Source organism: Rhinopithecus roxellana, chromosome 10, assembly GCF_007565055.1.
Source record: "Rhinopithecus roxellana isolate Shanxi Qingling chromosome 10, ASM756505v1, whole genome shotgun sequence".
Classification (NCBI taxonomy): Eukaryota; Metazoa; Chordata; class Mammalia; order Primates; family Cercopithecidae; genus Rhinopithecus; species Rhinopithecus roxellana.
Genome location: NC_044558.1, coordinates 135,985,649 through 136,013,528, shown reverse-complemented (window position 1 = coordinate 136,013,528; position 27,880 = coordinate 135,985,649). Strand labels below are relative to the sequence as shown.

The 27,880-nt window shown below is 37.4% G+C and overlaps 1 protein-coding gene across 12 annotated transcripts in view; it reads right to left on the bottom strand.

Moving 5' to 3' along the window:
- Window positions 1–1,661: 1,661 nt before the first annotated feature.
- The window catches only part of CCDC91 (coiled-coil domain containing 91), a 346,963-nt gene continuing 320,744 nt past the window's right edge, over window positions 1,662–27,880 (bottom strand). For all 12 annotated transcript variants that reach the window (XM_030939611.1, XM_010379889.2, XM_010379895.2 and 9 more), the window contains one exon: window positions 1,662–2,749. In XM_030939611.1, the coding sequence (XP_030795471.1) occupies window positions 2,639–2,749 (111 nt within the window). In that variant the 3' untranslated portion in view covers window positions 1,662–2,638. The remainder of the gene's footprint in view (window positions 2,750–27,880) is intronic.

The following is a 27,880-nucleotide window of genomic DNA, read 5'->3' as shown; positions in this document are numbered from 1 at the left end:
CTGGGAATGGGGACAATTTAAGGGGGAGCAACTTGTTGAGAATGAATGCTTGGGAAGGTGGAGATAAAGCAAAACCAGATCAAAGAAAATTCTACCTGCTGTTTCCCTTCTACTTATATATACTAATGATTGGTGAGCAAGTAGCCCATGCATTGTGGGGGACTGGGTGTGTTAAAAATGTGTTTATCAGTGAAATTCAGAGAACAGTTTTAGTTTTGCCTGGCTTAAAAAAAAAACCCCAGCAGTCACAACTGTGGGCTCTCATAAATAGTGATAACATCCACTTACTATGATGCTGATGGTGATGCCTCCAAGTAAGGAGCCTGTGGATTCAGAACACATTGGCTTTCTGCCTCTTGTTAGTGGAGTCTTTGGAGATACAGCAGAGTTGTTTACTGGTATGTAACCAGAAGACTAGAGGCAAAGTGCTTTGATGCAAGTCTCCTTCTCTCTTGGAGTTTTATAAATATTTTCCAGGCTTATACATACATGTTTTACTTATTCAGATGTATTGCTCTTTTAAATATAGAGAACATTACCTGATTCCATTCAGTTTAATTGTCAGATAAAAAAAGAAGTTATAATAATAGATAACTGACTCACTGAAGAGTAACACCAATCATAGGGACATTGTTCTGGTTTTGATTTCAAAGCAATCACTGAGTAAGCCTACTTTGAAATGGAACGTGAGTCAGCATTCAGCAAAGCGGAGTTTAAACCTCTACTCAAGATTCTGAGTGACAGAAAGCTTTTAAATAGGGCACTGTTTGTTCATAGTTTTGGGTATCTGTGATTTACTTGGCTTTGTTAGACAATAGAGGCTTTGGTTCAGTTATATTTTTAACATTCCTTAAAATAAATCAAAGAGTGTTCCCATTTTGGATGTGGATTGGTATGGTGGAGGAAATGAGGAACTAACAAGTGCCAAGTATCCAGGGATTACTTGCTGGGATCTGTGCTTGACTGCCTGGGTTAATATTTTTCTGGTTGCACATAATAGAAACTGGCTCTGGCTAGCTTAAGGGAAAAAAGTAAGTGGTGCTAACATATTGGAAGAATATTCTGGTATCTCACAGAATCTGAGACTCAGGAAAAAAGGGTTGGGGTAACCTCTAACCTCAGAAATAGGGGTCCATGTCTGTCTCCCTATGGTAAGGAAGTTGAAGTGATGTCACCAGAAGACTTTTCATAGGAGCCCCATGTGGGGTCACGTCTTCACGTGCGGGTCGGTCAGTCAAGGTTAGAGGGGCAGAATGCTATGGTTTAGCCACTTGTTTGTAGGTACCCACGCCTGCATTTTGTGATTAATTTCTAGAGAAAGGGAAATTATTATAAATTGGAGGCTATAGCAGCAAGCACTATACGGGGTATTTTACAATATTAATTTTTTAAATAGCCTATAAAAATAACTCTTTCTACCTCACAAATGAGAAAACTGAGACTCAAATTGATTAGACAGCTTGTCTAAGGATCTACAATTAAAATTTAGCAGGGCTAGAAGGCCAAGCAGGTCTAAAAGGAAGGCTAATCTTGTTCTTAAAATATTCGAGTAGTGTGATAAAACTACCTAGGATAGAAAATTTCAACTTGAGAAAGAAAAATTGTAAAAAATATATGTATATATTTTAAAGAAATTACAAAAACCAAAAGTAACAACCAAATAAGTTTGGGAGCTCTTTTTATTACACTGAGAAATCTCAAAAAAGTACAAAGCCCAAGAAAGTAGATGCATTTCAGAAAATAAGATAAAACATTTGCATACATACATATTAATGACATTTTAGTTTTGAATTAAAAATATTCATGATTTTGCATTGAAGTATACTGCCTGTGAATTAAATACATTCTGAAATACTGGGAAAAGATTTCATATATCCTGTACTTGAACCTGAATTCCTAAAAATAGGGATTAAGTTCACAATTTGATTTGCAGACTAATGGTTTCATTGATTCAAAGTGCCTTTAAAGAGCAGAAATAGGAAACAGGGATATACCACACACACCCCTTTAGTTTAAGTGATATATCAGATCAAAGCTGAATTAATATAATAATCTTTAGTGCTTTTAATTGTATTGTTTGTTTTCAGTAGACCAATGAAAATACATAGATCCAACTGCAGAAAAGAGGTTAGGTAATGCCGGAATGATTTTCTATCATATCGGTGTTTCATTTCCAATTATACAGATAAACAGGTGATGTTGAAATCCATGCTATTTCTATCCTCAAGATAAGAGAAATGTATGATTACATTCTAGCATCTCATCAAGAGTCATCATGAAACAATAATATATTTACTACTTTTGTAAAATAATATATAATAGACTACCACAGGCTATAAAGTTTACTCAATTAATTTTGATAACATGGCACTTTACAATGGCTTTTGGGTCGTATCATACTCTGTTGCTGCTACTACTACTACTAATAAAAGAAAAGTAAATGTAAAGAAGAAACCAAAAGAACATAAATTAGATCACTTGATAGTTCTAAATATTGTTTTGGTTTATCCTTGAACTGGAAATCAATTCTACATGATTCGGAAAGAAAACAAACACATCTTTATAATTCAGAGCATGTATTTTGAAGGTGTAATATGATGTATCCAATGCCAGCGTGGGTTTGCTTGTCGTGTTCTTTTTATTCAATGTCAACTGGTTCCGTAGCTATTAAAGCACTTAACTGTTTCTGTGCACAGGAGAGGAACAGTTCCAAACTGGACAGGCTTCTTTGGCGGATGACTTGATCGAGCTGTTTAATTTTTTAAAGAGAGAGAAAGAGAAAAAAAATACTTAGTTGAAGGATTAAGAATATTATGTCACTGAAGCCCACTAGAAAAAACTTTCTAGATGAGACAATTTAGGAAATCAAATAGTACTTTAAACTGAATGACAGTATAGTCACTCTTTCTGGCCTAAATCATCTAAGATGAGATGATAATCATTATGGTTTTATAACTGATGTTGTTATTCAGTTATTAGAGAAATACCATACATTTGATCAGAATGCTTTCAAAAAACATAAAAAAGTATTAAAATGCCAGCTCTTAATGTATATACACAACCAAACATCCACAAATATATTATAGATGCAAGTAATAAAATAAATACATAGTACAGAAACACAGCATAATCACATCATGCATAGGGTTCAGATGAACAAATAAACCCTGTGGAGGAGATAAACAATTTGCTGAAATTAGAGAAAGTTCTGGGGAAAAGTATGCTTCAAAAAACATTTGAGGCCAGTAATCCCAGCACTTTGGGAGGCTGAGGTGGGAGGCTCATATGAAGTCAGGAGTTTCAGAACAGCCTGGCCAACATGGTGAAACCCCGTCTCTACTAAAAATAAAACAATTAGTTGTGCATGGTGGTGCAAACCTGTAATCTCAGCTACTTAGGAGGTGGAGGCAAAAGAATTTCTTGAACCCAGGAGACAGAGGTTGCAGTGAGCGAAGATTGTGCCCCTGCACTCCAGCCTGGGTGACAGAGTGAGACTCTGTTAAAAAAAAAAAAAAAAAAAAAAAAAAATATATATATATATATATATATATATATATATTTGATATTGTTGACACTATTTTTGTTCTTGTCCCTCGGCTAAGGTAGAGATGTTTTATTAGATGTTTTAATATTTAAATAGTGAACTCGTATAGTAAACGAAACAAGAGGGTTAGTAAGGGAAATCATTTGGATTACATATAATAAATAACTCTCTGGATGGTAAAGATTATTGAATACAAGAAGAAAAGCTTCAAACTTTTTGGCCCTAAAAAATTTGTCCATGGGGTAAAAATAACAAAACTAGGAAAACACATTCCCTATAGGTTACAGAACAATGGAAGAATTAAAAGACAAATAAATTCCATTTAATAATATACTTGTCATACTTATGAAAAAGTTGACATTCTTCTCACAAGTCCCTGCATCTCCCACAAAGACAAACCCAAACAATAATTCTCTATTAAATTATACTTCCATAATCTACTATACTCAAAATGGCTGAAAAACTGGATGATTAAAATATTGAAATATTCTAAGAATTAATCAAACAGAATCACTATATTTAGCAAAATGCTCCTGTAAAATAATTGAATTACACTGGATCCCTTCAATTCCAATATTCAGAGATTCTATTATATATATAGAAATAAGATATCTGATTATCATTTCTCCTCACAGTTTTTTTTCCTTCTTCCTCTACTGGATGATAACTTCAGGTGAATCCATGCCTTATGCTTACAAGACTATTAAACAAAAGAGATCTTAGAATGTAAGTCCCAGGTACGCAGAAATCTTATCTGTCTTGCTAACTACTTTATCCCTAACATCTAGAGTGGGGTCTGGCACATGTTAGACAAGCAATAAATATTTGCTGATATTGAATGAATCGAGACACATAACCCCAATCATCAAGGCAATCTATTGGAAAATGACAGATGTACTTTTAATGCTAAGAACCAAAGCATGCTAACCTAATCTAAAAGATATATGGGAGATTAAAGTCATAGTTTTAAAAGTTTCATTTTAATATATGTAAAACAGATTGAAATCTAAGTATTTTCAGCTTCTAAAATTATTTTGCACTTGGTCTAAACTAAACAGCACAGAAGAATACACCAATACTCAGTTCCAGTCCATTCTCCAGTGATTTCTGTCTACTTTTGGATGTTTTGAAGCATTTAAAGATGAGTTTTAAAAAATATGTGGTCCACATCTTATAATTCTTATAATTATTAAGTTTGAGAGGGTCCACACAATTGCTTTATTACACTGCCATTACTGGAAGTTTTCCCTATCTCATTTAAAAAAATTGCTTAACTGTATTTCATAATTTATTTAGCTACTCTCCCATTGACAGGCAGGTAAGTTTATTCTAACTTTTTGTTGTTTTTCAACCAATAACATTCACAACCTGAGTGCACACCCTTCTAAAGATGTTCAAGGTGTTGAAATCTGTCAGTGTCACATCCGCATATTGTAAATGGTGATACATATTGCCAAATTGCTTTCCAGAGAGTATATTATCAGTCCCAACTACAGTGTTATGAGAGGATCAGTGTCTCCTGTTTTTGTTTTTTCTTTGAAACAGTTGTATAGCTTTTATTTTATAGTTATCATATATGTAACAGACATTTTAATATTTTAAAGCATTCTATTCATAGACATTAAGATTGTTCATACTATTTGGCTATTATAATTAAGGCTGTAATGAACATCCTTCAACACAGACCTCTATACGTGTGCTAGTATAGCCTGAGGAAATTGAGTCAAAGAATATGTAGTTTGCAATGCTACCTCTAATTATAAATCAGCTTTCCATATATGCACGAACCTGTCTTTAGGCTCTCCACCCTGTTCCCTTGGACAATTCACCTATCTCTACACAAATGTAATGCATTTTAATTATTACAGCTTTATAATAAACCTCAATACATCATATATTAACAACATAAAATATTTCAGAAGTATATAAATTACTGGGCATTTGTAAGAAAACTGAGTTTAAGAAGGAAGTGTCCATACTGCAGACAGTCTCATACCTCTTTTATCATAGGCACAAAATATAAGCAGAACTCAGCGGTATATTATCTTGAGACATATAAGTAGGCAAAAACCTGTTTCTTTTGAAGGCAAGTAAACAACGCAATAAAAACTGAACTGAGGAGAGTTGTATTCGGAGGATGAAGTCTGGCAGGATGAGATACATAATTCCGTTCAGAGGTGGCTTCATGGGTGTTTGTTTTACTATTATGCTTCATAACTTGTGTACATGTAACATACGTGCTAGCTTTAACAATTCAAAATCTTTCACAAATCCCCCAGAGCAATCAGGAGATACATTGAAAACAAATATGACTTAATATCTTAGAATTTTTAGAAGCTAGATAAATGAGAAACTTTTCTTTTGAGGGAATATGGCACAATTTCACATTGTGTAAAAAGCATTCAACGTCTGATGGCTGCTAAGTAACAATAATCTGAATTTGTGCATTCAAAATGAGTATTTCTGTAATGTTTTAAGAGGATATATATATGGACAAAAAAAGTTTGATAGATTTGTTTAAACATACCACACACTTCTCTTGCTTGTGTTAGATGTCACCATGGAATTACTGACTATACGATGATAGGCATAAATGTTTTGGTTTTAGGCAGCTGCCAAAGCTCACTTCACATCTTTAACACTCCCTCCCTAGAACGCTCTGAAAGTAAGAATCCTTTAAATAAACAGGAGCACAATACTTTAAGATGCAACAAGGCGATACTGATACTGTATGAGGAAGGAAATAGAGATTAGGCATCACAAAGCTGAGCTTCCACTTTTGTGGGTCCTTCTTGGGTATGGTACATAGATCATGGCTGTGGGATGGAACACATATAACCTTTCTCTTACAAAGATGTTGAATTCCTCTCTTTGAAACAAACACATCAAACTGATGTTCTTGGCAAATTCCTGAATTTTAACAGTTACTGTTTTATTAGGCATGACCTTATTATCCTTTATTGAGGCAAGAAGAATTTTGGCAAAACATTCAACTTTTTTGCTCCTTAAGGCATGGGACTTAGTTCTGTATTTGTGGCTTTCATTTCAAAGTGAATCAAAAATTTGTATTCTGTGACATAGTAATGAAAATTATGTCCAGAGTAGTGGTGGCAAATTTTTGATATGGGGTTAAAATCTCTTCATAATAGTGTAGCTCTAACCGATTTGTTTTCTCTTCCATTTTCTGTTGCTTTAATTTCTATTTAGCTCTTACAGATATCTGAAAAAATCTGGAAATTCTTCAGTTTCTGAAATAGACACCTAGGCTTCAGTTTGCTGGTATAACTGCTGAAAGCCTTTTAGAAACATACTTAATAAAATTTTTAATTTTATTAAGCTTGCGGGGGGAAATAGCATGTCTTTTTAATAATTTCATGTATTAGATTTACCCTTCCATGAGTGTTTCTTGCCATGGCAAAAGTAAAAGAAAAATAAAACATCTCTCGACCTTAGATTTTTATTTGCCAGTCATTAAAATGCAGTACGATGGTGAATTCACATTGGTCTAAAGTGCAACATTCAAAGTCAATTACAAACACATCTGGCTTATTTTAATTGGACTGTTTATTAAGAAGACTGTTCACATCCAAAAAGATCTGATTCATTGTTTTGAAATATATGTATGTGGGGGCGGTTCCAAGATGGCCAAATAGGAACAGCTCCAGTTTACAGCTCCCAGCGTGAGTGACACAGAAGATGGGTGATTTCTGCATTTCCGACTGAGGTACCGGGTTCATCTCACTGGGGCTTGTCGGACAGTGGGTGCAGGATAGTGGGTGCAGTGCACTGAGTGTTAGTCGAAGCAGGGTGAGGCATCACCTCACCTGGGAAGCACAAGGGGTCAGGGAGCAAAGCTGTGACAGACGACACCTGGAAAATCGGGTCACTCCCCCCTAATACTGCACTTTTCCAATGGTCTTAGCAAACGACACACCAGGAGATTATATCCCACGCCTGGCTTGAAGGGTCCCATGCCCATGGAGCCTTGCTCACTGCTAGCACAGGAGTCTGAGATTGAACTGGAAGGTGGCAGCGAGGCTGGCGGAGGGGCGCCCACCATTGCTGAGGCTTGAGTAGGTAAGGAAGCTCGAACCGGGTGGAGCCCACCGCAGCTCAAGGAGGCCTGCCTGCCTCTGTAGACTCCACCTCTGGGGGCAGGGCATAGCCAAACAAAAGGCAGCAGAAACCTCTGCAGACTTAAATGTCCCTGTCTGACAGCATTGAAGAGAGTAGTGGTTCTCCCAGCATGGAGCTGAGGCACCCTCCAGTAGAGGCAGACTGACACTACAAACGGCCAGGTACCCCTCGGAGACGAAACTTCCAGAGGAACGATCAGGCAGCAACATTTGCTGTTCAGCAATATTTGCTGCTCTGCAGCCTCTGCTGCTGATACCCAGGCAAAGTGCGTCTGGAGTGGACCTCCAGCAAACTCCAGAAGACATGCAGCTGAGGGTCTTGACTGTTAGAAGGAAAACTAACGAAGTGAAAGGACATCCACACCAAAACCCCATCAGTACGTCACCATCATCAAAGACCAAAGGTAGATAAAACCACAAAGATGGGGAACAAACAGAGCAGAAAAGCTGAAAATTCTAAAAATCAGAGCGCCTCTCCCCCTCCAAACGAATGCAGTTCCTCACCAGCAACGGAACAATGCTGGACAGAGAATGACTCCGACAAGTTGAGAGAAGAAGGCTTCAGTCGATCAAACTTCTCAGAGATAAAGGAGGAACTACGAACCCAGCACAAAGAAACTAAAAACCTTGAAAAAAGAGTTGACGAATGGCTAACTAGAATAACCAGTGTAGACAAGTCCTTAAATGACCTGATGGAGCTGAAAACCATGGCATGAGAACTACATGATGAATGCACAAGCTTCAATAGCTGATTCAATCAACTGGAAGAAAGGGTATCAGTGATTGAAAATCAAATGAATGAAATGAAACGAAAAGAGAAGGTTAAAGAAAAAAGAGTAAAAAGAAATGAACAAAGCCTCCAAGAAATATGGGACTATGTGAAAAGACCAAATCTACTTCTGATTGGTGTACCTGAAAGTGATGGGGAGAATGGAACCAAGTTGGAAAACACTCTGCAGGATATTATCCAGGAGAACTTCCCCAACCTAGCAAGGCAGGCCAACATTCAAATTCAGGAAATAGAGAGAACTCCACAAAGATACTCCTCAAGAAGAGCAAATCCAAGACACGTAATTGTCAGATTCACCAAAGTTGAAATGAAGGAAAGAATGTTAAGGGCAGCCAGAGAGAAAGGGCAGGTTACCCACAAAGGGAAGCCCATCAGACTAACAGCAGATCACTCAGCAGAAACTCTGTAAGCCAGAAGAGAGTGGGGGCCAATATTGGACATTCTTAAAAGAATTTTCAACCCAAAATTTCATATCCAGCCAAATTAAGTTTCATAAGTGAAGGAGAAATAAAATCCTTTACAGACAAGCAAATGCTGAGAGATTTTGTCACCACCAGGCCTGCCCTACAAGAGCTCCTGAAGGAAGAACTAAACATGGAAAGGAACAACCGGTACCAGCCACTACAAAAACATGCCAAAAAGTAAAGACCATCGATGCTAGGAAGAAATTGCATCAACTAATGAGCAAAATGACCAGTTAACATCATAATGACAGGATCAAATTCACACATAACAATATTACTTTAAATGTAAATGGGCGAAATGCCCCAATTAAAAGACACAGACTGGCAAATTGGATAAAGAGTCAAGACCCATCAGTGTGCTGTATTCAGGAGACCCATCTCACGTGGGTTCAAAATAAAGGGATGGAAGAAGATCAACCAAGCAAATGGAAAACAACAAAAAGGCAGGGGTTGCAATCCTAGTCTCTTACAAAACAGACTTTAAACCAACAAACATCAAAAGAGACAAAGAAGGCCACTACATAATGGTAAAGGGATCAATTCAACAAGAAGAGCTAACCATCCTGAATATATATTCACCCAAAACAGGAGCACCCAGACTCATAAGGCAAGTCCTTAGAGACCTACAAAGAGACTTAGACTCCCACACAATAATAATGGGAGACTTTAACACCCCATTGTCAACATTAGACAGATCAACGAGACAGAAAGTTCGCAAGGATATCCAGGAATTGAACTTAGCTCTGCACCAAGTGGACCTAATAGACATCTACAGAACTCTCCACCCCAAATCAACAGAATATACATTCTTTTCAGCACCACATCGAACTTATTCAAAAATTGACCACATAGTTGGAAGTAAAGCACTCCTCAGCAAATGTAAAAGAATAGAAATTATAACAAACTGTCTCTCAGATCACACTGCAATCAAACTAGAACTCAGGATTAAGAAACTCACTCAAAACCGCTCAACTACATGGAAACTGAACAACCTGCTCCTGAATGACTACTGGGTACATAACAAAAAGAAGGCAGAAATAAAGATGTTCTTTGAAACCAATGAGAACAAAGACATAACATACCAGAAACTCTGGGACACATTTAAAGCAGTGTGTAGAGGGAAATTTATAGCACTAAATGCCCACAGGAGAAAGCAGGAAAGATCTAAAATTGACACACTAACATCACAATTAAAAGAACTACAGAAGCAAGAGCAAACACATTCAAAAGCTAGCAGAAGGCAAGAAATGACTGAGATCAGAGCAGAACTGAAGAAGATAGAGACACAAAAATCCCTTCAAAAAATTCAATGAATCCAGGAGCTGGTTTTTTGAAAAGATCAACAAAATTGATAGACCGCTAGCAAGACTAATAAAGGAGAAAAGAAAGCAGAATCAAATAGACACATTAAAAAATGATAAAGGGGATATCACCACCAACCCCACAGAAATACAAACTACCATCAGAGAATATGATAAACAACTCTACGCAAATAAACTAGAAAACCTAGAAGAAATGGATAAATTCCAGGACACAAACACCCTACCAAGACTAAACCAGGAAGAAGTCGAATTTCTGAATAGACCAATAACAGACTCTGAAACTGAGGCAATAATTAGTAGCTTACCAACAAAAAAAGTCCAGGACCAGATGGATTCACAGCTGAATTCTACCAGAGGTACAAGGAGGAGCTAGTACCATTCCTTCTGAAACTATTCCAATCAATAGAAAAAGAGGGAAAACTCCCTAACTCATTTTATGAGGCCAGCATCATTCTGATACCAAAGCCTAGCAGTGACACAACAAAAAAAGAGAATTTTAGACCGATATCCCTGATGAATATCGATGTAAAAATCCTCAATAAAATACTGTCAAACTGAATCCAGCAGCACATCAAAAAGCTTATCCACCATGATCAAGTGGGCTTCATCCCTGGGATGTAAGGCTGGTTCAACATACACAAATCAATAAACATAATCCAGCATATAAACAGAACCAAAGACAAAAATCACATGATTATCTCAATAGATGCAGAAAAGGCCTTTGACAAAATTCGACAGCCCTTCATGCTAAAATCTATCAATAAATTAGGTATTGATGGGATGTATCTCAAAATTATAAGAGCTACTTATGACAAACCCACAGCCAATATCATACTGAATGGGCAAAAACTGGAAGCATTCCCTTTGAAAACTGGCACAAGACAGGGATGCTCTCTCTCACCACTCCTATTCAACAGTGTTGGAAGTTCTGGCCAGGGCAATCAGGCAGGAGAAAGAAATAAAGGGTATTCAATTAGGAAAAAAGGAAGTCAAATTGTCCCTGTTTGCAGATGACATGATTGAGTATCTAGAAAACCCCATCATCCCAGCCCAAAGTCTCCTTAAGCTGATAAGCAACTTCAGCAAAGTCTCAGGATACAAAATCAATGTGCAAAAATCACAAGCATTCTTATACACCAATAACAGGCAAATAGAGAGCCTAATCATGAGTGAACTCCCATTCACAATTGCTTCAAAGAGAATAAAAGACCTAGGAATCCAATTTACAAGGGATGTGAAGGACCCCTTCAAGGAGAACTACAAATCACTGCTCAATGAAATAAAAGAGGACACAAACAAATGGAAGAACATTCCATGCTCATGGATAGGAAGAATCAATATCATGAAAATGGCCATATTGCCCAAGGTAATTTACAGATTCAATGCCATCCCCATCAAGCTACCAATGACTTTCTTCACCAAATTGGAAAAAACTACTTTAAAGTTCATATGGAACCAAAAAAGAGCCCACATTGCCAAATCAATCCTAAGCCAAAAGATCAAAGCTGGAGGCATCATGCTACCTGACTTCAAACTATACTACAAGGTTACAGTAACCAAAACAGCATGGTACTGGTACCAAAACAGAGATATAGACCAATGGAAGAGAACAGAGCCCTCAGAAATAATACCACACATCTACAACCATCTGATCTTTGACAAACCTGACAAAAACAAAAAATGGGGAAATGATTCCCTATTTAATACATGGTGCTGGAAAAACTGGCTAGCCATATGTAGAAAGCTGAAATTGGATCCCTGCCTTACACCTTCTACAAAAATTAATTCAAGATGGATTAAAGATTTAAATGTTAGACCTAAAACCATAAAAACCCTAGAAGAAAATCTAGGCAATACTATTCAGGACATAGGCACTGGCAAGGACTTCATCTCTAAAACACCAAAAACAATGGCAACAAAAGCCAAAATTGACAAATGGGATCTAATTAAACTAAAGAGCTTCTGCACAGCAAAAGAAACTACCATCAGAGTGAACAGGCAACCTACAGAATGGGAAAAATTTTTTGCAATCTACTCATCTGACAAAGGGCTAATATCCAGAATCTACAAAGAACTCAAACAAATTTACAAGAAAAAAACAAACAACCCCATCAAAAAGTAGGCGAAGGATATGAACAGACATGTCTCAAAGGAAAACATTTATTCAGCCAACCGACACATGAAAAAATGCTCATCATTACTCGCCATCAGAGAAATGCCAATCGAAACCACAATGAGATACCATCTCACACCAGTTAGAAGAGAGATCATTAAAAAGTCAGGAAACAACATGTGCTGGAGAGGATGTGGAGAAATAGGAACACTCTTACACTGTTGGTGGGACTGTAAACTAGTTCAACCATTGTGGAAGACAGTGTGGCGATTCCTCAAGGATCTAGAACTAGAAATACATTTGATCCAGCAATCCCTTTACAGAGTATATACCCAAAGGATTATAAATCATGCTGCTATAAAGACACATGCACACGTATGTTTACTGCAGCACTATTCACAATAGCAAAGACTTGGAACCAACCCAAATGTCCATCAATGATAGACTGGATTACGAAAATGTGGCACATATACACCAAGGAATACTATGCAACCATAAAAAAGGATGAGTTCATGTCCTTTACAGGAACATGGACGAAGCTGGAAACCATCATTCTCAGCAAACTATCGCAAGGACAAAAAACCAAATATCACATATTCTCACTCATAGGTGGGAATTGAACAAAGAGAACACTTGGACACAGGAAGGGGAACATCACACACTGGGGCCTGTTGTGGGGTGGGGGCGGGGGGAGGGGGGAGGGATAGCATTAGGAGATATACCTAATGTAAATGACCAGTTAATGGCTGCAGCACACCAACATGGCACATGTATACATATGCAACAAACCTGTGCGTTGTACACATGTACCCTAGAATTTAAAGTATAATAATATATATACATGTGTGTGTGTGTATGTGTGTCTGTGTGTCAAATACACGTACTAATGCACTTTCAATGTTTTGAGCTTCTACCAACAAAATATACCAAGAAATGTGAACATGTAACATCTACCTTTATCAATGTTACTTTTCCAACTTACACTCCTACATATTTTAAATTAATGCTTAAAAATCATTTCATTTTTCCAAAAAGCTAGGTAGGATAGATATCCAGCAAATCCACTGATGGGTAAAGTGACTAGAGAAGACCACTTAGAGAAGGTAGTAATTAAGAGACTTGAAAAGACACAAGAAGGGAGCTATCAAAAATCATGGGGAAAGAAATTCCCAAGGTAGCTGAAATCACAAGGAAAAACTCGAAAAGGGGGGTTCAGACTTGGTTTGATGGAGAACTGGTAAGAAATCCATTAAGATTGGAGGCAAAATTAGCGAGGAGACTAGTAGGGGAGGAGATCAGAGAAGTAGATGGAGGCCAGAGCATAAAGGGCCCTAAAGTTTTGCAATTTGATGGGAAGACACTGGAGAGTTTTCAGCAGGAGTATGACCATGTTCTGTGTTTGAAAAATATCATACAAGTTATTATGTGGAAAACAGACTGTAGCGGGGCAAAAGTGGAAGAGGAAAAGCCATCTAGCAGACATTTAGTCTGGAAAAGATATAAATTTGACCAGACTATTGTTAGTAGTGGTTTAAGAACAGTTCAGGTTTAGGATTTTAAGACAGGACCAACTTGAGTTGCTGACGGATTGGAAGTATAGATTAAAGGAAAAGAGAAATAAAAGGTAATTCTTTGAATAATAGTTCCCTAACCTGAGATATGATAGACTAGAGCTGGAGTGAGCTGGTCAGAGGAAAACTGTTTTGTTTTAGACATGATAAATTTGTCAAAACCTATCAGACATGTTAGAGATACCAGATATAAGGTCTGCAGTTCAGGGGAGATATCAGGCCTTGAAATAAAAATGTGGAAGTCATCTGCATATAGAAGACATTTAAAGCATAGATAAAATATTTAGGGAATGAATGTGGATAAAAGAGAAAAGGTTACAGGACTAAGTCCTGGGACACTCAGGGATGTCCAAGGAAGATAATACAGTCATGGGTTCTTAGTTTCTATTTCTGGTTGGGCCAGTAAAGTCCCTTCTTCATTACTCTTTTCTGCTTATCACTAGAAACAGAAACTGAAAACCATGGCTTCAAGCTGCTAAAAGCCTAAAGTAAAGGCCGGGCGCGGTGGCTCAAGCCTGTAATCCCAGCACTTTGGGAGGCCGAGACGGGCGGATCACGAGGTCAGGAGATAGAGACCATCCTGGCTAACACGGTGAAACTCCGTCTCTACTAAAAAATACAAAAAACTAGCTGGGCGAGGTGGCGGGCACCTGCGGTCCCAGCTGCTCGGGAAGCTGAGGCAGGAGAATGGCGTGAACCCGGGAGGCGGAGCTTGCAGTGAGCTGAGATCCGGCCACTGCACTCCAGCGGGGGCAACAGAGCAAGACTCCGTCTCAAAAAAAAAAAAAAAAAAAAAAAAAAAGCCTAAAGCTAAACAAAATAGAATGAAAACAAGAAAATAAGGCGGGTTGCACAAGCTTGCTAGCACATGATCTTGTAAGAGAACAGTGGGATGAATACTCAATTCAACAGATAATTATTGTAATGGGTTCAATTGTGTCCCCCAAAAAGATATGTTCAAGTCCTACCCCCACACTTGTGAATGTGATCTTATTTGGAAATAGGGTTTTTGCTGATGTAATTAAGATGTAAATTGAGATGGGCTCTTACTGGATTAGGATAGGACTTAAATCCAATCATTAGTGCCTTTATAAGAAGAGAAACAGAGGCCGGGCGCAGTGGCTCACGCCTGTAATCCCAGCACTTTGGGAGGACGAGACGGGCGGATCACGAGGTCAGGAGATCCAGACCATCCTGGCTAACAGGTGAAACCCCGTCTCTACGAAAAATACAAAAAAGTTAGCCGGGCGTGGTGGCGGGTGCCTGTAGTCCCAGCTGCTAGGGAGGCTGAGGTAGGAGAATGGCGTGAACCCATGAGGCGGAGCTTGCAGTGAGCCGCGATCAGGCCACTGCACTCCAGCCTGGGCTACAGAGCGACTCCCTCTCTCTCTCTCTCTCAAAAAAAAAAAAAAAAAAAAAAAAAAAAAGAAGAGACACAGATACCAAGGAGAAGTCTATGTGAAGATGGAAGCCAAATCACTAGAAGTAAGACAAAGGCAAGAAACAGACTTTTCCTTAGAGCCTTCGAGAGCATGGCCCCGCTGACATCTTGATTTTGGGCTTCTGAGTCCCAGAATTGTGAGAAAATAAATTTATCTTGTTTCAAGCCCCTCAGTTTGTTGTAAATTGCCACAGTAGCCCTAGGAAACAGTTATTTTCCAGATTGTTAAGGCCCGTATTAGTGTTTCTTACAATGTGTTTCACAAAATGCCATTTCTGTACAGCAAGTGTTCTGCTTATTAAAAATAAAAAAAAAAATACCTTTAAGCTAAGTAAGTCTGGGAAATGGAGGATTAAAAATGTTCACTTTCTATGAACTTCTCAGAATCACTGAAAGAGACTCTGAACCAATTTCAGGATAATAGTTTTACATAAAACACATGTTAAGAATAATTCAGACTCTAAAATATTCAACATAATCTGGCAGTGGTTTGAACTAAGGCAATGCTGGGTGTTTCAATCTTGAACTTCGGAAAATTTAGGCCTAACCTCTTCACCAGAACATTCAAAGCCATCATTCACATTCCATGAAGACTTCCAATTCAGAGTTCATGTCTCCTATTCTTTGAGAATATTTCTTGACTTTAGAGTATATTCCACATCTATCTATTTAGATAGTTCAAAAATGTCAACATATAAAGAAGCTGTGTAACTTCCCAGCATGCAAAAGATGAATTACAGATGCTCTTTTAGAGCATGAAAAATGGGTATAGAGTCTTAAATCCTATTGGCCACAACTAAATAACAATTGTTTTGTTTTGCTTTAAGATGCCTGGTAAGTAAATTCTGTTTTGAGTCATCTAAAGTAAGTTCTACATATTTGCATAGTTTTGCCTTTTTATCCCAAACTACCATATAATCCAAATCCACTGGGAAATGGAAATACTCATTTTTTCTCTTCAAGAAATCATCTGGGCAGAATCTACTATAATTTTCCATATGTAAAGTTTAATGAATTTGAAAAGAAAATAATTCTGGTAATAACTGCTTCCGACAGCTTCCAAAGAAAATCTAAAAATTTCCAAAACAACTTAAAAAACAAAAGCCATAGATTTAGAATTTCAGAGAAAAGCAAAGGTGGATAATATTGTATAGCAGTTGCACAGAAATCCTATCTTAGGGCTCTGATCCATAAGGCTATATTTATTAATATGTAAAATATTAATAAATATGTTCCACATTATAGAGTTCAATGGTAAATAAATACTTTATCTCAAATATAAGATGAATTGGTTCTGGCAAGGCAGGCTAACTTATTTTAATATGACAGGCCACATAAAGTTTTTTAACCTAATTTGATTACATGCTCCAAAACAATGAAAAACCTTTTCCTATATTATTTTTTCTATATCATTTTTTCAAGATCATGACATAATAAAAATATTACAATCTGTTGGATAGTCTTTTCTAAATTAAATGAACATAGAGATCTCAAATATATCATTCAGGTTACTGCTCAAGTAACAAACACAACTTCTGTTGTATTTTTATCCATTCAACTTTTATAGATTTTAGGAATCCTATTGTTTCAATCTAAAGAACAACATCTGTCAATTACTATGTATCCTTCCTTTTGTTTTGATCTTTAACAATTTAAACCTAATCTTAGCAGAAGAATTAGATGACCTTTAAGTTCTTGTCTTCCTACACTATCTTTAAATTCTCAAACGATTGATATTTCACCTTATGTGTTTCAATCTACAGAAACAAGCAAGAGACTGTCCACAAGTCTTATTCTTGAGTTCTTTGCACACACATATGGAAACTTACTTTATATTACATTACAAATAATCCTATAATGCTAGATTAAGTCTGACCTTTTCTTCTTTTAAGAATACTGTTAATACTTCTTGATTGGTAGTACTTGCTCCCTGCTATGCACAGGTGACCTCTTTATGTGCTGTATTAGTTATCTGTGGCTGTGTAACAAAGCATCCCAAAAGCTAGGGGCTTAAAATGAAAAGCAACAAATATTTATCATCTTACAGTTTCTATGGGTCAAGAAACTGGGCACTGTTACGGGAGTGCCTCTGGGTCATGTACTTTATTGAAGTTGTAATTAAGTTGTAGGCTGGAACTCTAGTCATCTCAAAGTTCAACTGGGGAAGGATCTCCTTCCAAACCCACTCAGTAGCTGTTGACAGGCCTCAAAACATCCAGCTCCAATGTAGCCCATGTGAGCCTCTCCAAACGCCTGCCTAATGAGATGGCAGCTGGTTTCCCCCAAAGTAAGCAATCCAAGAGAATATGAAAGAAAGCAAGAGTACAACATGACAGTGAGAGAGCACATAAGACAGAAGCCATAATCTTTTTATAGCCCAATCTCACTCAGTCCAGCCCAGATTCAAGGGCAGGGGATTAATAAGGACAGAGTACCACTGGAGATATCTACAATGTATTATCAAATTTTTATTCTCTTGATAACTATATGAATGAAGCCACTAAGGCTTAGCGAGGTTATGATGTGCCCAAGTAGCAGGGCTAGGAGTGAAATTCAGGTGCATATGACACTCAAATCTATTCTTTAAACCACAATACTACACTGTCTTCTCAGATAAGAACTTCAGTTATGGCTAGAGGCCTTGGCACAATATCTGTTTTGCTGTAAATATGCAGGAGTTTCTTGCACTGCATTACACTAATGCAAAAACCTGTTAAGGTGCCAAAAGCCCTGTAGATGCAGTCATTAAACCATGTAATTATCTTCTCTTAATAAACAGTAGATTCGGAAAGATTTCTTTATAGCAATATACAAATGGTTCCCTGAAAATGCAACAGAAGCATTTAAAAAAACCTGGCACATTAAATACATCATATAAAAAATCATTGCCTTAAAGAATATGTAACCTCAGTGGCTATATATGAAAACGACAGACTACTTACTATTTTCTAGGTTCATGATGAAATAAAGGATAAACACGCATAATGACAATGTGGAGTACAAATCTCACCTTGTGCTACCTGCTAGGCTTGTACAATCTTTACCTACTTACTTTCATATTTCCACTACTGATAAAACTGGCTAAGTACACAAGTGAAAGCTGCCTGATTCCCACTAGGAATTCTAAGTCCTTGGTATTCAAAATTAAACCAAGGTAACAAAGCACCACTTAATTAAATGAAAGTTACTGTGAACAGACTTTTTTCTTTCTTTTTACATAAAAAGAGCTGCTCTTCCTCATCATTCAGGATTTTACAGTGATGAATCACTGAACTCTTAAACAAACAAACAAACAATACCATCTATCTGGCACATTTTAACAGATTTATCCTACTGAGGGAACAAAGCGGGAAAACGCCCTCCTTGTCAGTACTTTTAAAATCACTGCTGCCTCCCACCTAGATCTAAGAAGGTAAGAAAATCCCAACATCCCTACTTCTTGTAAACAAGTAAAGGAGATTTGCTTTCAGTTAAGACAGCTAAACTTGGATGTTATTGCCTAAAAATGGTAATAGCACCTTCTCAAATAGATGTTGAAAAACAACACTAAATACCTATGAAAAAGAAGATAATGAGAAGTTAGGGATTATAGTAAAACCTGCCAGTTGCCTCTCTAATATGTACTCTTCTTTACCAACAGAGCTCCCATTTAATTTTAGGAACAATGCACATGCAGGCCATTATTCCCAAGACTTCCTCCCAGATGGAAATAGCCAAGAAATGAGTGGCAGTCATTGGGCGAGATCATCAACAGTGCTCCCTAAAAGTGGGACAGACATTTGTTCTTTTCCCCTTCTGTTCCTTGAATATTTTTTTCTTCCCCCAGTCATCACAAATATCTTTGCTGGAGTTCCAGCAGTCATTTTCGTAGCCTTAATGATGTAAGTCAGTGCTAACAATAGAAAAAGTACAAAGACAGAATGATTCTGAATCCTTTTATGACTTTGTTTAGCTTCTGTACTAGCTCTGAAATGTTTACTTCTGAACTTGCTTATGCTGTTGTTATTTCTAGTTTATGGTACAAAGAGGCAAATATAAATCCTAAATGATAAAGGTACCAATTTTATACTGTGTATATCTGTTACAACAAAAACAAAAATTTAGTTTTTAGACGATCAGCTTGAGAAGTTGAGAACAAGCTCAAAATAGTAAATGAATGACACTAAAATTTATGAAAAAGTTGGAAATTTTAATGTGAAGACTGGAAAACAACCAATGGAAAAGAATTTCCTATAATAGCTTGAGTCTATAAAGAGTAAAAAAAATTGTAATGATCAAGCTATGCTTATCACCTGAACATACATGTATGAAAGAAAATGTGTTTAACTTGCATGGGCAAGTGCCTCCTCTTTTTTTTTTTTTTTTCCTTTTCTCTGCTACGTAGAACATTTGCAATTATAGCTAGAATAGTGAAAAAATAAAAAAAAAAGCACCTAAAAATGTTAAAAATATATTATGGGGATGGATTTTAAACTACAGCAATGAAATTTTTCCAAAACAACAAATTTAACTCTGGTTGTGACAAAAATATAAGGTTCCTAATCAACTTAAAATTATAAATATCATGGATAAAATACGATAGTAGTTTTTCCCCAGAACAAGCTGGTTCTGCAAAACAATTTTGATAGGCAGGATCTTATGGCATATATATTTATACTGAATATCAGTTTCAGTCTCAATATTTTGATGCTCATTTTCTGTTCACCAGTTTTAACAGGATATATTTTTTAAGTTGCCACAATCACTTCTGGAACAAAAAAGGTATTTAAATTAATAAATACTTTAAGAATGAGTAGAACCAAAGACATTCTGATCAAAATCATACATTTAGGAAAATTCATCCCAATGATAATAAAAGCATTAAAAGCTAATGCTGAAAGTGAATTTCTTATATCCCAAGCAGTGTTCTAAGCACCTTACACATGTTAACTCATTTATTTCTCATAACAATCATAAATTAAGTAGGCAGTATTTTATCTCCATTGTACAGAAGAACAAACTGGCCCAGAGAGGTGGAAGTACTTGTCTAAATGTACACATCCAATAAAAAACAAAGCTTGGTTTTAATCCAGAAAATCTGATTTAAAATCCCATACTCCTAATTGTATACTATATTTCTCTATGATGAAACATATTTCTAGGTCATGCTATAGTTTAATGCTAAGTTTTTCAATAAAATGAGACAATGCAGCGATGTTAAACAAATGAAAGCAAGAAAAGGCCAATGATCTTTCTGTCCTTTTCATTTACAACCTGTAGGGGCATTTACAAAGCACAATTGGTAGCACTTTAGATGGAAATTTTGTAAGTTAATGCCTTAACTGTGGAATCTATGAGGCTGGCATAAAAGCTATTGCAACTTTTGTTTCTATTTCAGTCATTCTCTTTTCTTGTCAACTAACATTGGCCTACTATACTTGATTTTTAGCTATCCCAAACAAGCAAATTATTGTGAACAATTCCTATAGAAATGGTCCCTTTGCCATTATCTGCATTCTAAAACGTTATTTCAATAGATAAAACTTTCCATTTCCCACATATGGTTTGTTGTTGTTGTTGTTGTGTTTTGTGGTTTTTTTTGAGATGGAGTCTTGCTCTGTTGCTCAGGCTGGAATGCAATGGCTCGATCTTGGCTCACTGCAAGCTACGCCTCCCAGGTTCGTGCCATTCTCCTGCCTCAGCCTCCCAAGTAGCTGGCACTATGGGTGCCCGCCACCATGCCCGGCTAAATTTCTGTATTTTTTAGTAGAGACGGGTTTCACCGTGTTAGCCAGGATGGTCTCGGTCTCCTGACCTCGTGATCCACCTGTCTTGGCCTCCCAAAGTGCTGGGATTACAAGCGTGAGACATCATGCCCGGCCCATTTCCCACATATGTTTTATAGGTGAGAACAAAGTTCAGAAAAAAATCTGGTAAAAGTTACTTGAAATGTTTTATGTTACCAATCTTTACCAAGCATCATTTCGAATGTACTGAAGTTAGAGAGTAATATTAATAAGGGTGAAGGGAAAATAATTTTCTTTTTAAAAAAAGTTATCCAAGTGTACACTGCAACTGGGATGCCACTAAAATACCTGTAGAAGTATGAGTCCAGACTTTGGATCTAGACACTTACATATTCTAACTATGGCTATGCTACTGATTTCAGACATACAACTTTTTGGGGTTTTGAAACGGGTTCAAACAGACCTTATACTGATCCATCTTAATATTATTTTCCTGGACCAATGGCCAATGATACCCATTTTCTTCATGGCTGATAAAAGTTAGAGGTACAATACATCATATGAAATAGAGAAAAATATAAACCAATATATTACAAATCCTTGATACTGTTCTCAAATTGGTTTAATTCAGTGGTCTTCAAATATTCGGTCTTGTATGACCCTCACATATTTTTAAGTTGCCATCTAAAACTTTATCATAAGCTTCCTAGTTATAAAAGATGGAGTTTCCTGTGTTCTATGCTTGTTGACATAATAACCAGAACAGTTACTCTTTTTGATATAACCTATGTATACCTAACCATCACCTATTTTAAAAATATATAAACATATTCTCTGAAACCTAGAAAATTTTACATCATTCCTTCTCTTTCCTTAAACTTTTGTATTCATCCCTCTGTCTCTCCCATTTTAACCTTGTAATATAGCTTATGCATAAAACTTAGCTCTCATCTATTTACTTCTCTGAAATGTATATAGATATTTAAAAACTAAAAATAACTACTATGACTGTAAATACACTAATCCCTTTTAGGCATTAAATTACAATTTTTTGAGAGTCCTTTCAAAGTGAGATAATAAGATACTACATGAATTACCGACTGCTCCATTGTAAATCCACATTTTACTAGACACATTAGCAATATTTGATAGAGATATTCACCCCTCCATCTCAATCACATTTTTCACTTTCCTTGTGGGCCATCACTTTTTTTTACTTCATCTCGTAAGGGTATTCCGTTTGCTCATTTAACTCCAGCCATCCTATTCTCCTTACCTTTTCTCAAAGGTTCTCTTCTTTATCAGTCAGGCTTTGTATTGGTGTGCCCTCTGTAAGGAACTTCCTTCTTCAAAATAGCTGCATGACTGATCACACTGTCTACATTCAAGTCGTCTTTTTAAGTGTCAATTCAGTTCATCTCTGAGGCCTGATCTCACTCACTTTATCTAAAAGAGCACCCCAGCTCTTCATCTGTATCACTAATTCATTACCCTGCTCCTTCCTTATGCTGTTTACTATCCCAAAATATCATACTTGATTGTCAGTTCCATACCCCACCAAAATATAAGCTCCCTAAGAAAAACCTAGAAATGCAGGGATTCTGATGTATTTACTTCTGTATTTCCAAGGGCTAGAGCAGTACCTGGCACATGGTGCAGCTGATTAAATGTTTGCTGAATTTACTGAATAAAGAACAAAAATAGAAGAGACAATTACTATTTTAGCAATTGTTCCAAAAAACTAAAGGTATTTTGAAAATTTTCAGAAGTCAAATGATACTCTGCCGTCAAAAATAATGTGTGCAAATGACAGAAAACAATTAAAAGAAACTGCAAGTTATTTTTCAACGTACTCAGTACATGAATGATGATACTCTTTAAATTTTATATTATCTATTAATAAAATATAATATCACATGAAAAAGAGGTCTGCATCAGTAAATAATAGATAGCAGGTTACCTTTATTTTTATGGTACACACATATAATCAACCTGAATAGGGGAAAACAAAATCAGTAATAATATATGAGATTATTTGAAAATTACACACATTTTGAAATTCATAAAACATTTTGATAATTTGTCAAGCATCTTAATTTTTATCATAAAATCTTCATTTACTCAGGATCATTCATTTTCCAAACTTTGTTAGATCTATTTAAAGTACTGAGCGCTTTCACCTAATTTCTTCATGGCCTTACCAATTCTGTGTTTGTGAAACTGGAAGAATTATTTAATGCCATGTTGAAATATCTCTGAAAAGCACATAGGACAATATTCTGGATTGGCCTATCAGTCTGGATAACATTCCAAATCATAAAACAACCTAGAATCTCAACGTCCTAGTCCGTTTGGTGTTGCTATAACAGACTACCTAAGAATGGGTAATTTATAATGAACAGAAATTTCTTGGCTTATGGTTCTGGAGGTAAGGGACTTTTTGCTGTGATATCCCATGGTGGAAGGGTAAAGAGAACGTGAGAGAGAGCCTTGAGCCCTCTTGTAACTGGCATAACACTGTTGCATTGGGGATTAAGTTCCCAACATATGTTTTTTGGGAACACATTCAAACCACAGCACTCAAGGGGTATTTAATTGGACCTAAAGGAGACTCCTTTCAGTAGTCACTGAAAAACTGCTTTATTCAGCAGTTTTTAAAATAACCAGTCCTCTGGTTACTCTTCTTTGTGCACTTCAAATAAAATATTAGCTACAAATATCTTTAAAAATTACTTGTTGAATCCAAGCCACACCATGAAGATATAAAATTATCTCTTAAAAAGAACCGTGTTCTTTTCTGCTAATATATCCTCATCCACTCTGAATATAGGAGAAATGGCCCTGTACCAGTTACTATGGCTGTAAAACAAATTACTGCAAAACTCAGTGGTGTAAAATTACTACTAATTATGCTCACAAACTCTGTGGTTAGAAATTTGAACACTGCGTTGCTGGGACAGCTTGTCTCTGCTCCATGTTTGGGACTTCAGTAGGAAGACTAAAAGGCTAGCAGCTAGAATCATATGAAGGCTCGTTCACTCTCTCATCTGGTAGTTGATGCTGGATGAAGGTTGGAGACCTCAGCTCATCTCCATGTGGGCCACTCCATGTGGATCCTCTTTCATAGGCTAGTTTGAATTTTCTCACAGCATAGTGGCTGGTTCCAAAAGTGAGTGTTTTCAGAGAGAAAAAGAGGTAGGTAGAAGCCTTATTGCCTTTTATAACCTAGCCTCTAAGTCATGCAGTGTCACATCCATCACACTCAGTTTGCTGAGACAGGCATAAAGTTCAGCCCCATATTCAAGGGGAAGGGAAATAGATGCTATTTACTGACAGAGAGAATGTGGGACTGAAGACGCTGTCATGGCCATCTTTGGAAAATACAATCTGTCACAGTTTCTAATTAAGTAGTATTTCTTAGCATTCTTCATTTCCTAAGGGTATTAATGTCATCTCCAGTTCATCTGACTGTTGCAGTAAATCAATATTCACCTAAATTACAAGAGGTAATAAATTTTCTCTGATTTCTAGTCAGAAAGAATAACTTCCATTTTTATGGGATTTGGTATATATGAAAAAGCCAGATTGAGAAAAAGACATATATGGAAAATTAATAATTGATGGAGATATCGATGAGAAACAAATTACTTTCCAAATTAGTTTTATTTCAACAAACCACTAGTAACTAGATTCGCCTTTCTTCTTAACTTCATTCTACTGAAGAATATTTCCTATCGTGTCTCACTGAAAAATACGCCCTTGTCTACACATACATTCCCATCCCCCATCTCAAAGCGCTTCTTCGGCAAGTAGAAAAAAGGGAGGACCAAGTGCAAACACTCATCTAACCCTATTCACTTTACATAAATCTCATTCTTAATCCTGTGAGTTGAGCAGTGTGAACTTGCTCCTAATGCCTCAATGTAAATGTTTCTCTAGTCCTATTAAAGCTACAAAACTACCCTAGATGAATGAGTAGAAAACTCAGCTAAAGAACTCTCTCTGACCCTGATACCACTGCCAGTTTTGGTATTGACTTCATTAGTCATCATGTCCCCTTATGCATGACATGGCTCAAACTCTTAAGCTACATCTGTCTGGTATACTCAAGTCAAACCTGTGTGCTGTTCTAGGCAAAGCTCTGCGGAGGATTCTGAATAAACTTAAAAATTAAAAGAAAAACAGCAAAACACTAGACATATAAGAAACAAACACAAAACAACCATCTGTTAAAATTGTTTTTCTCTTTTTAGAGGTAAGACATAATCAGTATGCCATATGTTTAAACAAAGTAGTATCAGGTAGGAAGCATAATCTCTCACAATCCCACCTCTCTGAGAAGAGTATCAATCATCTTTCCTTTGCTTATTTAAATATACTTTTATACACACACACACACACACACATAGAAAGAGATATAGCAAAATATATTTCAATAGTCAGGATCATATGATTCAGGTGATTTTGCAACTGTATCAACAAATATAGATAAATATCATTCTTTTAATGGATGCATAGTATTCCATTGTAACATAGTTCATTTAACTAGTTTCTGATTGATAGACATTTAAGTTGTTTATAATTTTGAGAATATCAAAAAATAAAACTCGAGTGAGCTATGATCGCCCAGCCTGAGTGACAGGGCAAGACACTGTCTCCAAAAAAACAAACATAAAAAACCCCTAAACCATCCTCTGCGTAAGTCACAAATGTGAGACTTAGCTACTCCTGCTCAAAAACCTTCAGTGGGGTGAAACACAGATCATGGCAGATGGGAGGCAGGACTAGATTGCAGTTCCCACTTGGACATACAGAACAGCATGTGGAGGCTCACATCATGAACTTTTGCTTCAGAACAAGTGCAAGAATACATTAAGAAAGCCAAGAGAACCCACAGACCCTCTGAAGGAAGTGGATTGCTCCTGCAGGACCTGGGAGATACCCCAAATACTGTGGGTGCCCAAACTGTGGAAGCAGGAAAGGGAGATTGTCTGCCCCTTAATACACCCCCACACTGGGGAACCTGAAGCTCTAGATTATGGGAGAAGATTCTGACCTTAACTGGAACTGAGTCAATTTAGAGAACCGAGTGAAATACAGAGGTAGAGGAAGCAGCACACAAAGCCCAGTGGGCTTGCCAGGGTCCCCTAGCAAGGCATTGCTGCCTTGCCTCACAGGGGTCCTTCAGGAGGGCTGCCAGAGGCACTGAGAAAAAACCACAGGGAAAAGGAAACCTCCAGTGGAACTCTGCAACAATTTGAACTGATTGAGAAGTCTCCTGGCCAGAACTCTGAAGAGGGCATGAATCCAGTGTGCAGACTCCACATGTGGGGGAAGAAGGAAAGCCCTGTTTACTTTCACAGTTGAGAGGTGGGTAACCTGGGGCAAGTTCTCAGCCCTGCTCACTCACTGCCTGGAAACAGACTGGGTGCTCTTGGCGGGGTGACACAGTGGGAGTGAGACCAGCCCTTTGGGTTACATGGGAGCTGAGTGAGGCCTGTGACCGCTGTCTTTTCCCCAGTTTCCTGGCAACCTGCATGACACAACAGAGGCAGCCATAATCCTCCTAGGAACATAATTCCATTGATGTGGGAACCTCACCCCCATCTCCCACAGCAGTTGCAGCAAGACCTGCCCAAGTAGAGTCCGAGCCCAGGCATGCCTAGCCCTGCCACCATCTAATGGTCCTTTCCTACCAACCCTGGTAACTGAAGACAATGGGCATATACTCTTGGGAGTTATAGGGCCCCACCTACCAAATGTACCTCCCCATACTACCACAGCTGATGCTCTCTTGCAAGTGCCAACCCCCAGCAGGTCAACCAGCACAAAAATAGCACACTAATCAACCAAAGCTGAGAACCCTCACAGAGTCCATTTCACCCCCCTGCCACCGCCACCAGAGTAGGTGCTGGTATCCATGGCTGAGAGTCCCAAAGATGGTTCACATCACAGGACTCTGTGCAGAAAACCTCCAGTACTGGCCAGGAGCCTGATACATATGCTGGTTGGCTAGATCCAGAAGAGAGATAACAATCATTACACCTCGGCTCTCAGGGAGCTCTATCTCTAGGAAAGGGGAAGAGTATTACATTAAGGGAGTATCCCGTGGGACAAAAAAATCTGAACAATAGTCTTGAGCCCTAGACCACCTCTCTGACAGAGCCTACCCAAATGAGAAGAAACCAGAAAACCAACCCTGGTAATGGGACAAAATAAGGTTCTTTAACACCCCCTAAAAATCACACTAGCTCATCAAATATGAATCCGGACCAAGAAAAAATCCCTAATTTACCTGAAAAAGAATTCAGACGGTTAGTTATTAAGCTAATCAGAGAGGCACCAGAGAAAGGCAAAGCCCCAAGTGAAAGGAGAACTATTCAAGGAAATAGCATAAATAATAAACAAACCTTCAGGAAATACAAAATGCTCTGGAAAGTCTCAGCAACAGAATTGAAAAAGCAGAAGAACGAACTTCAGAGCTTGAAGATAAAGTTTTCAAATTAACCCAATCCAACAAAAACGAAGAAAAAAGAATAAGAAAATATGAACAAAGACTCCAAGAAGTCTGGGATTACGTTAAATGACCAAACCTAAGAATAATCGGAGTTCCTGAGGAAGAAGAGAAGTCTAAAAGTTTAGAAAATATATTTGGGGGAATAATTGAGGAAAACTTCCCCAGCTTTGCTAGAAACCTAGACATCCAAATACAGGAAGCTCAAAGAACACCTGGAAAATTCATCATAAAAAGATAATTGCCTAGGCACGCTGTC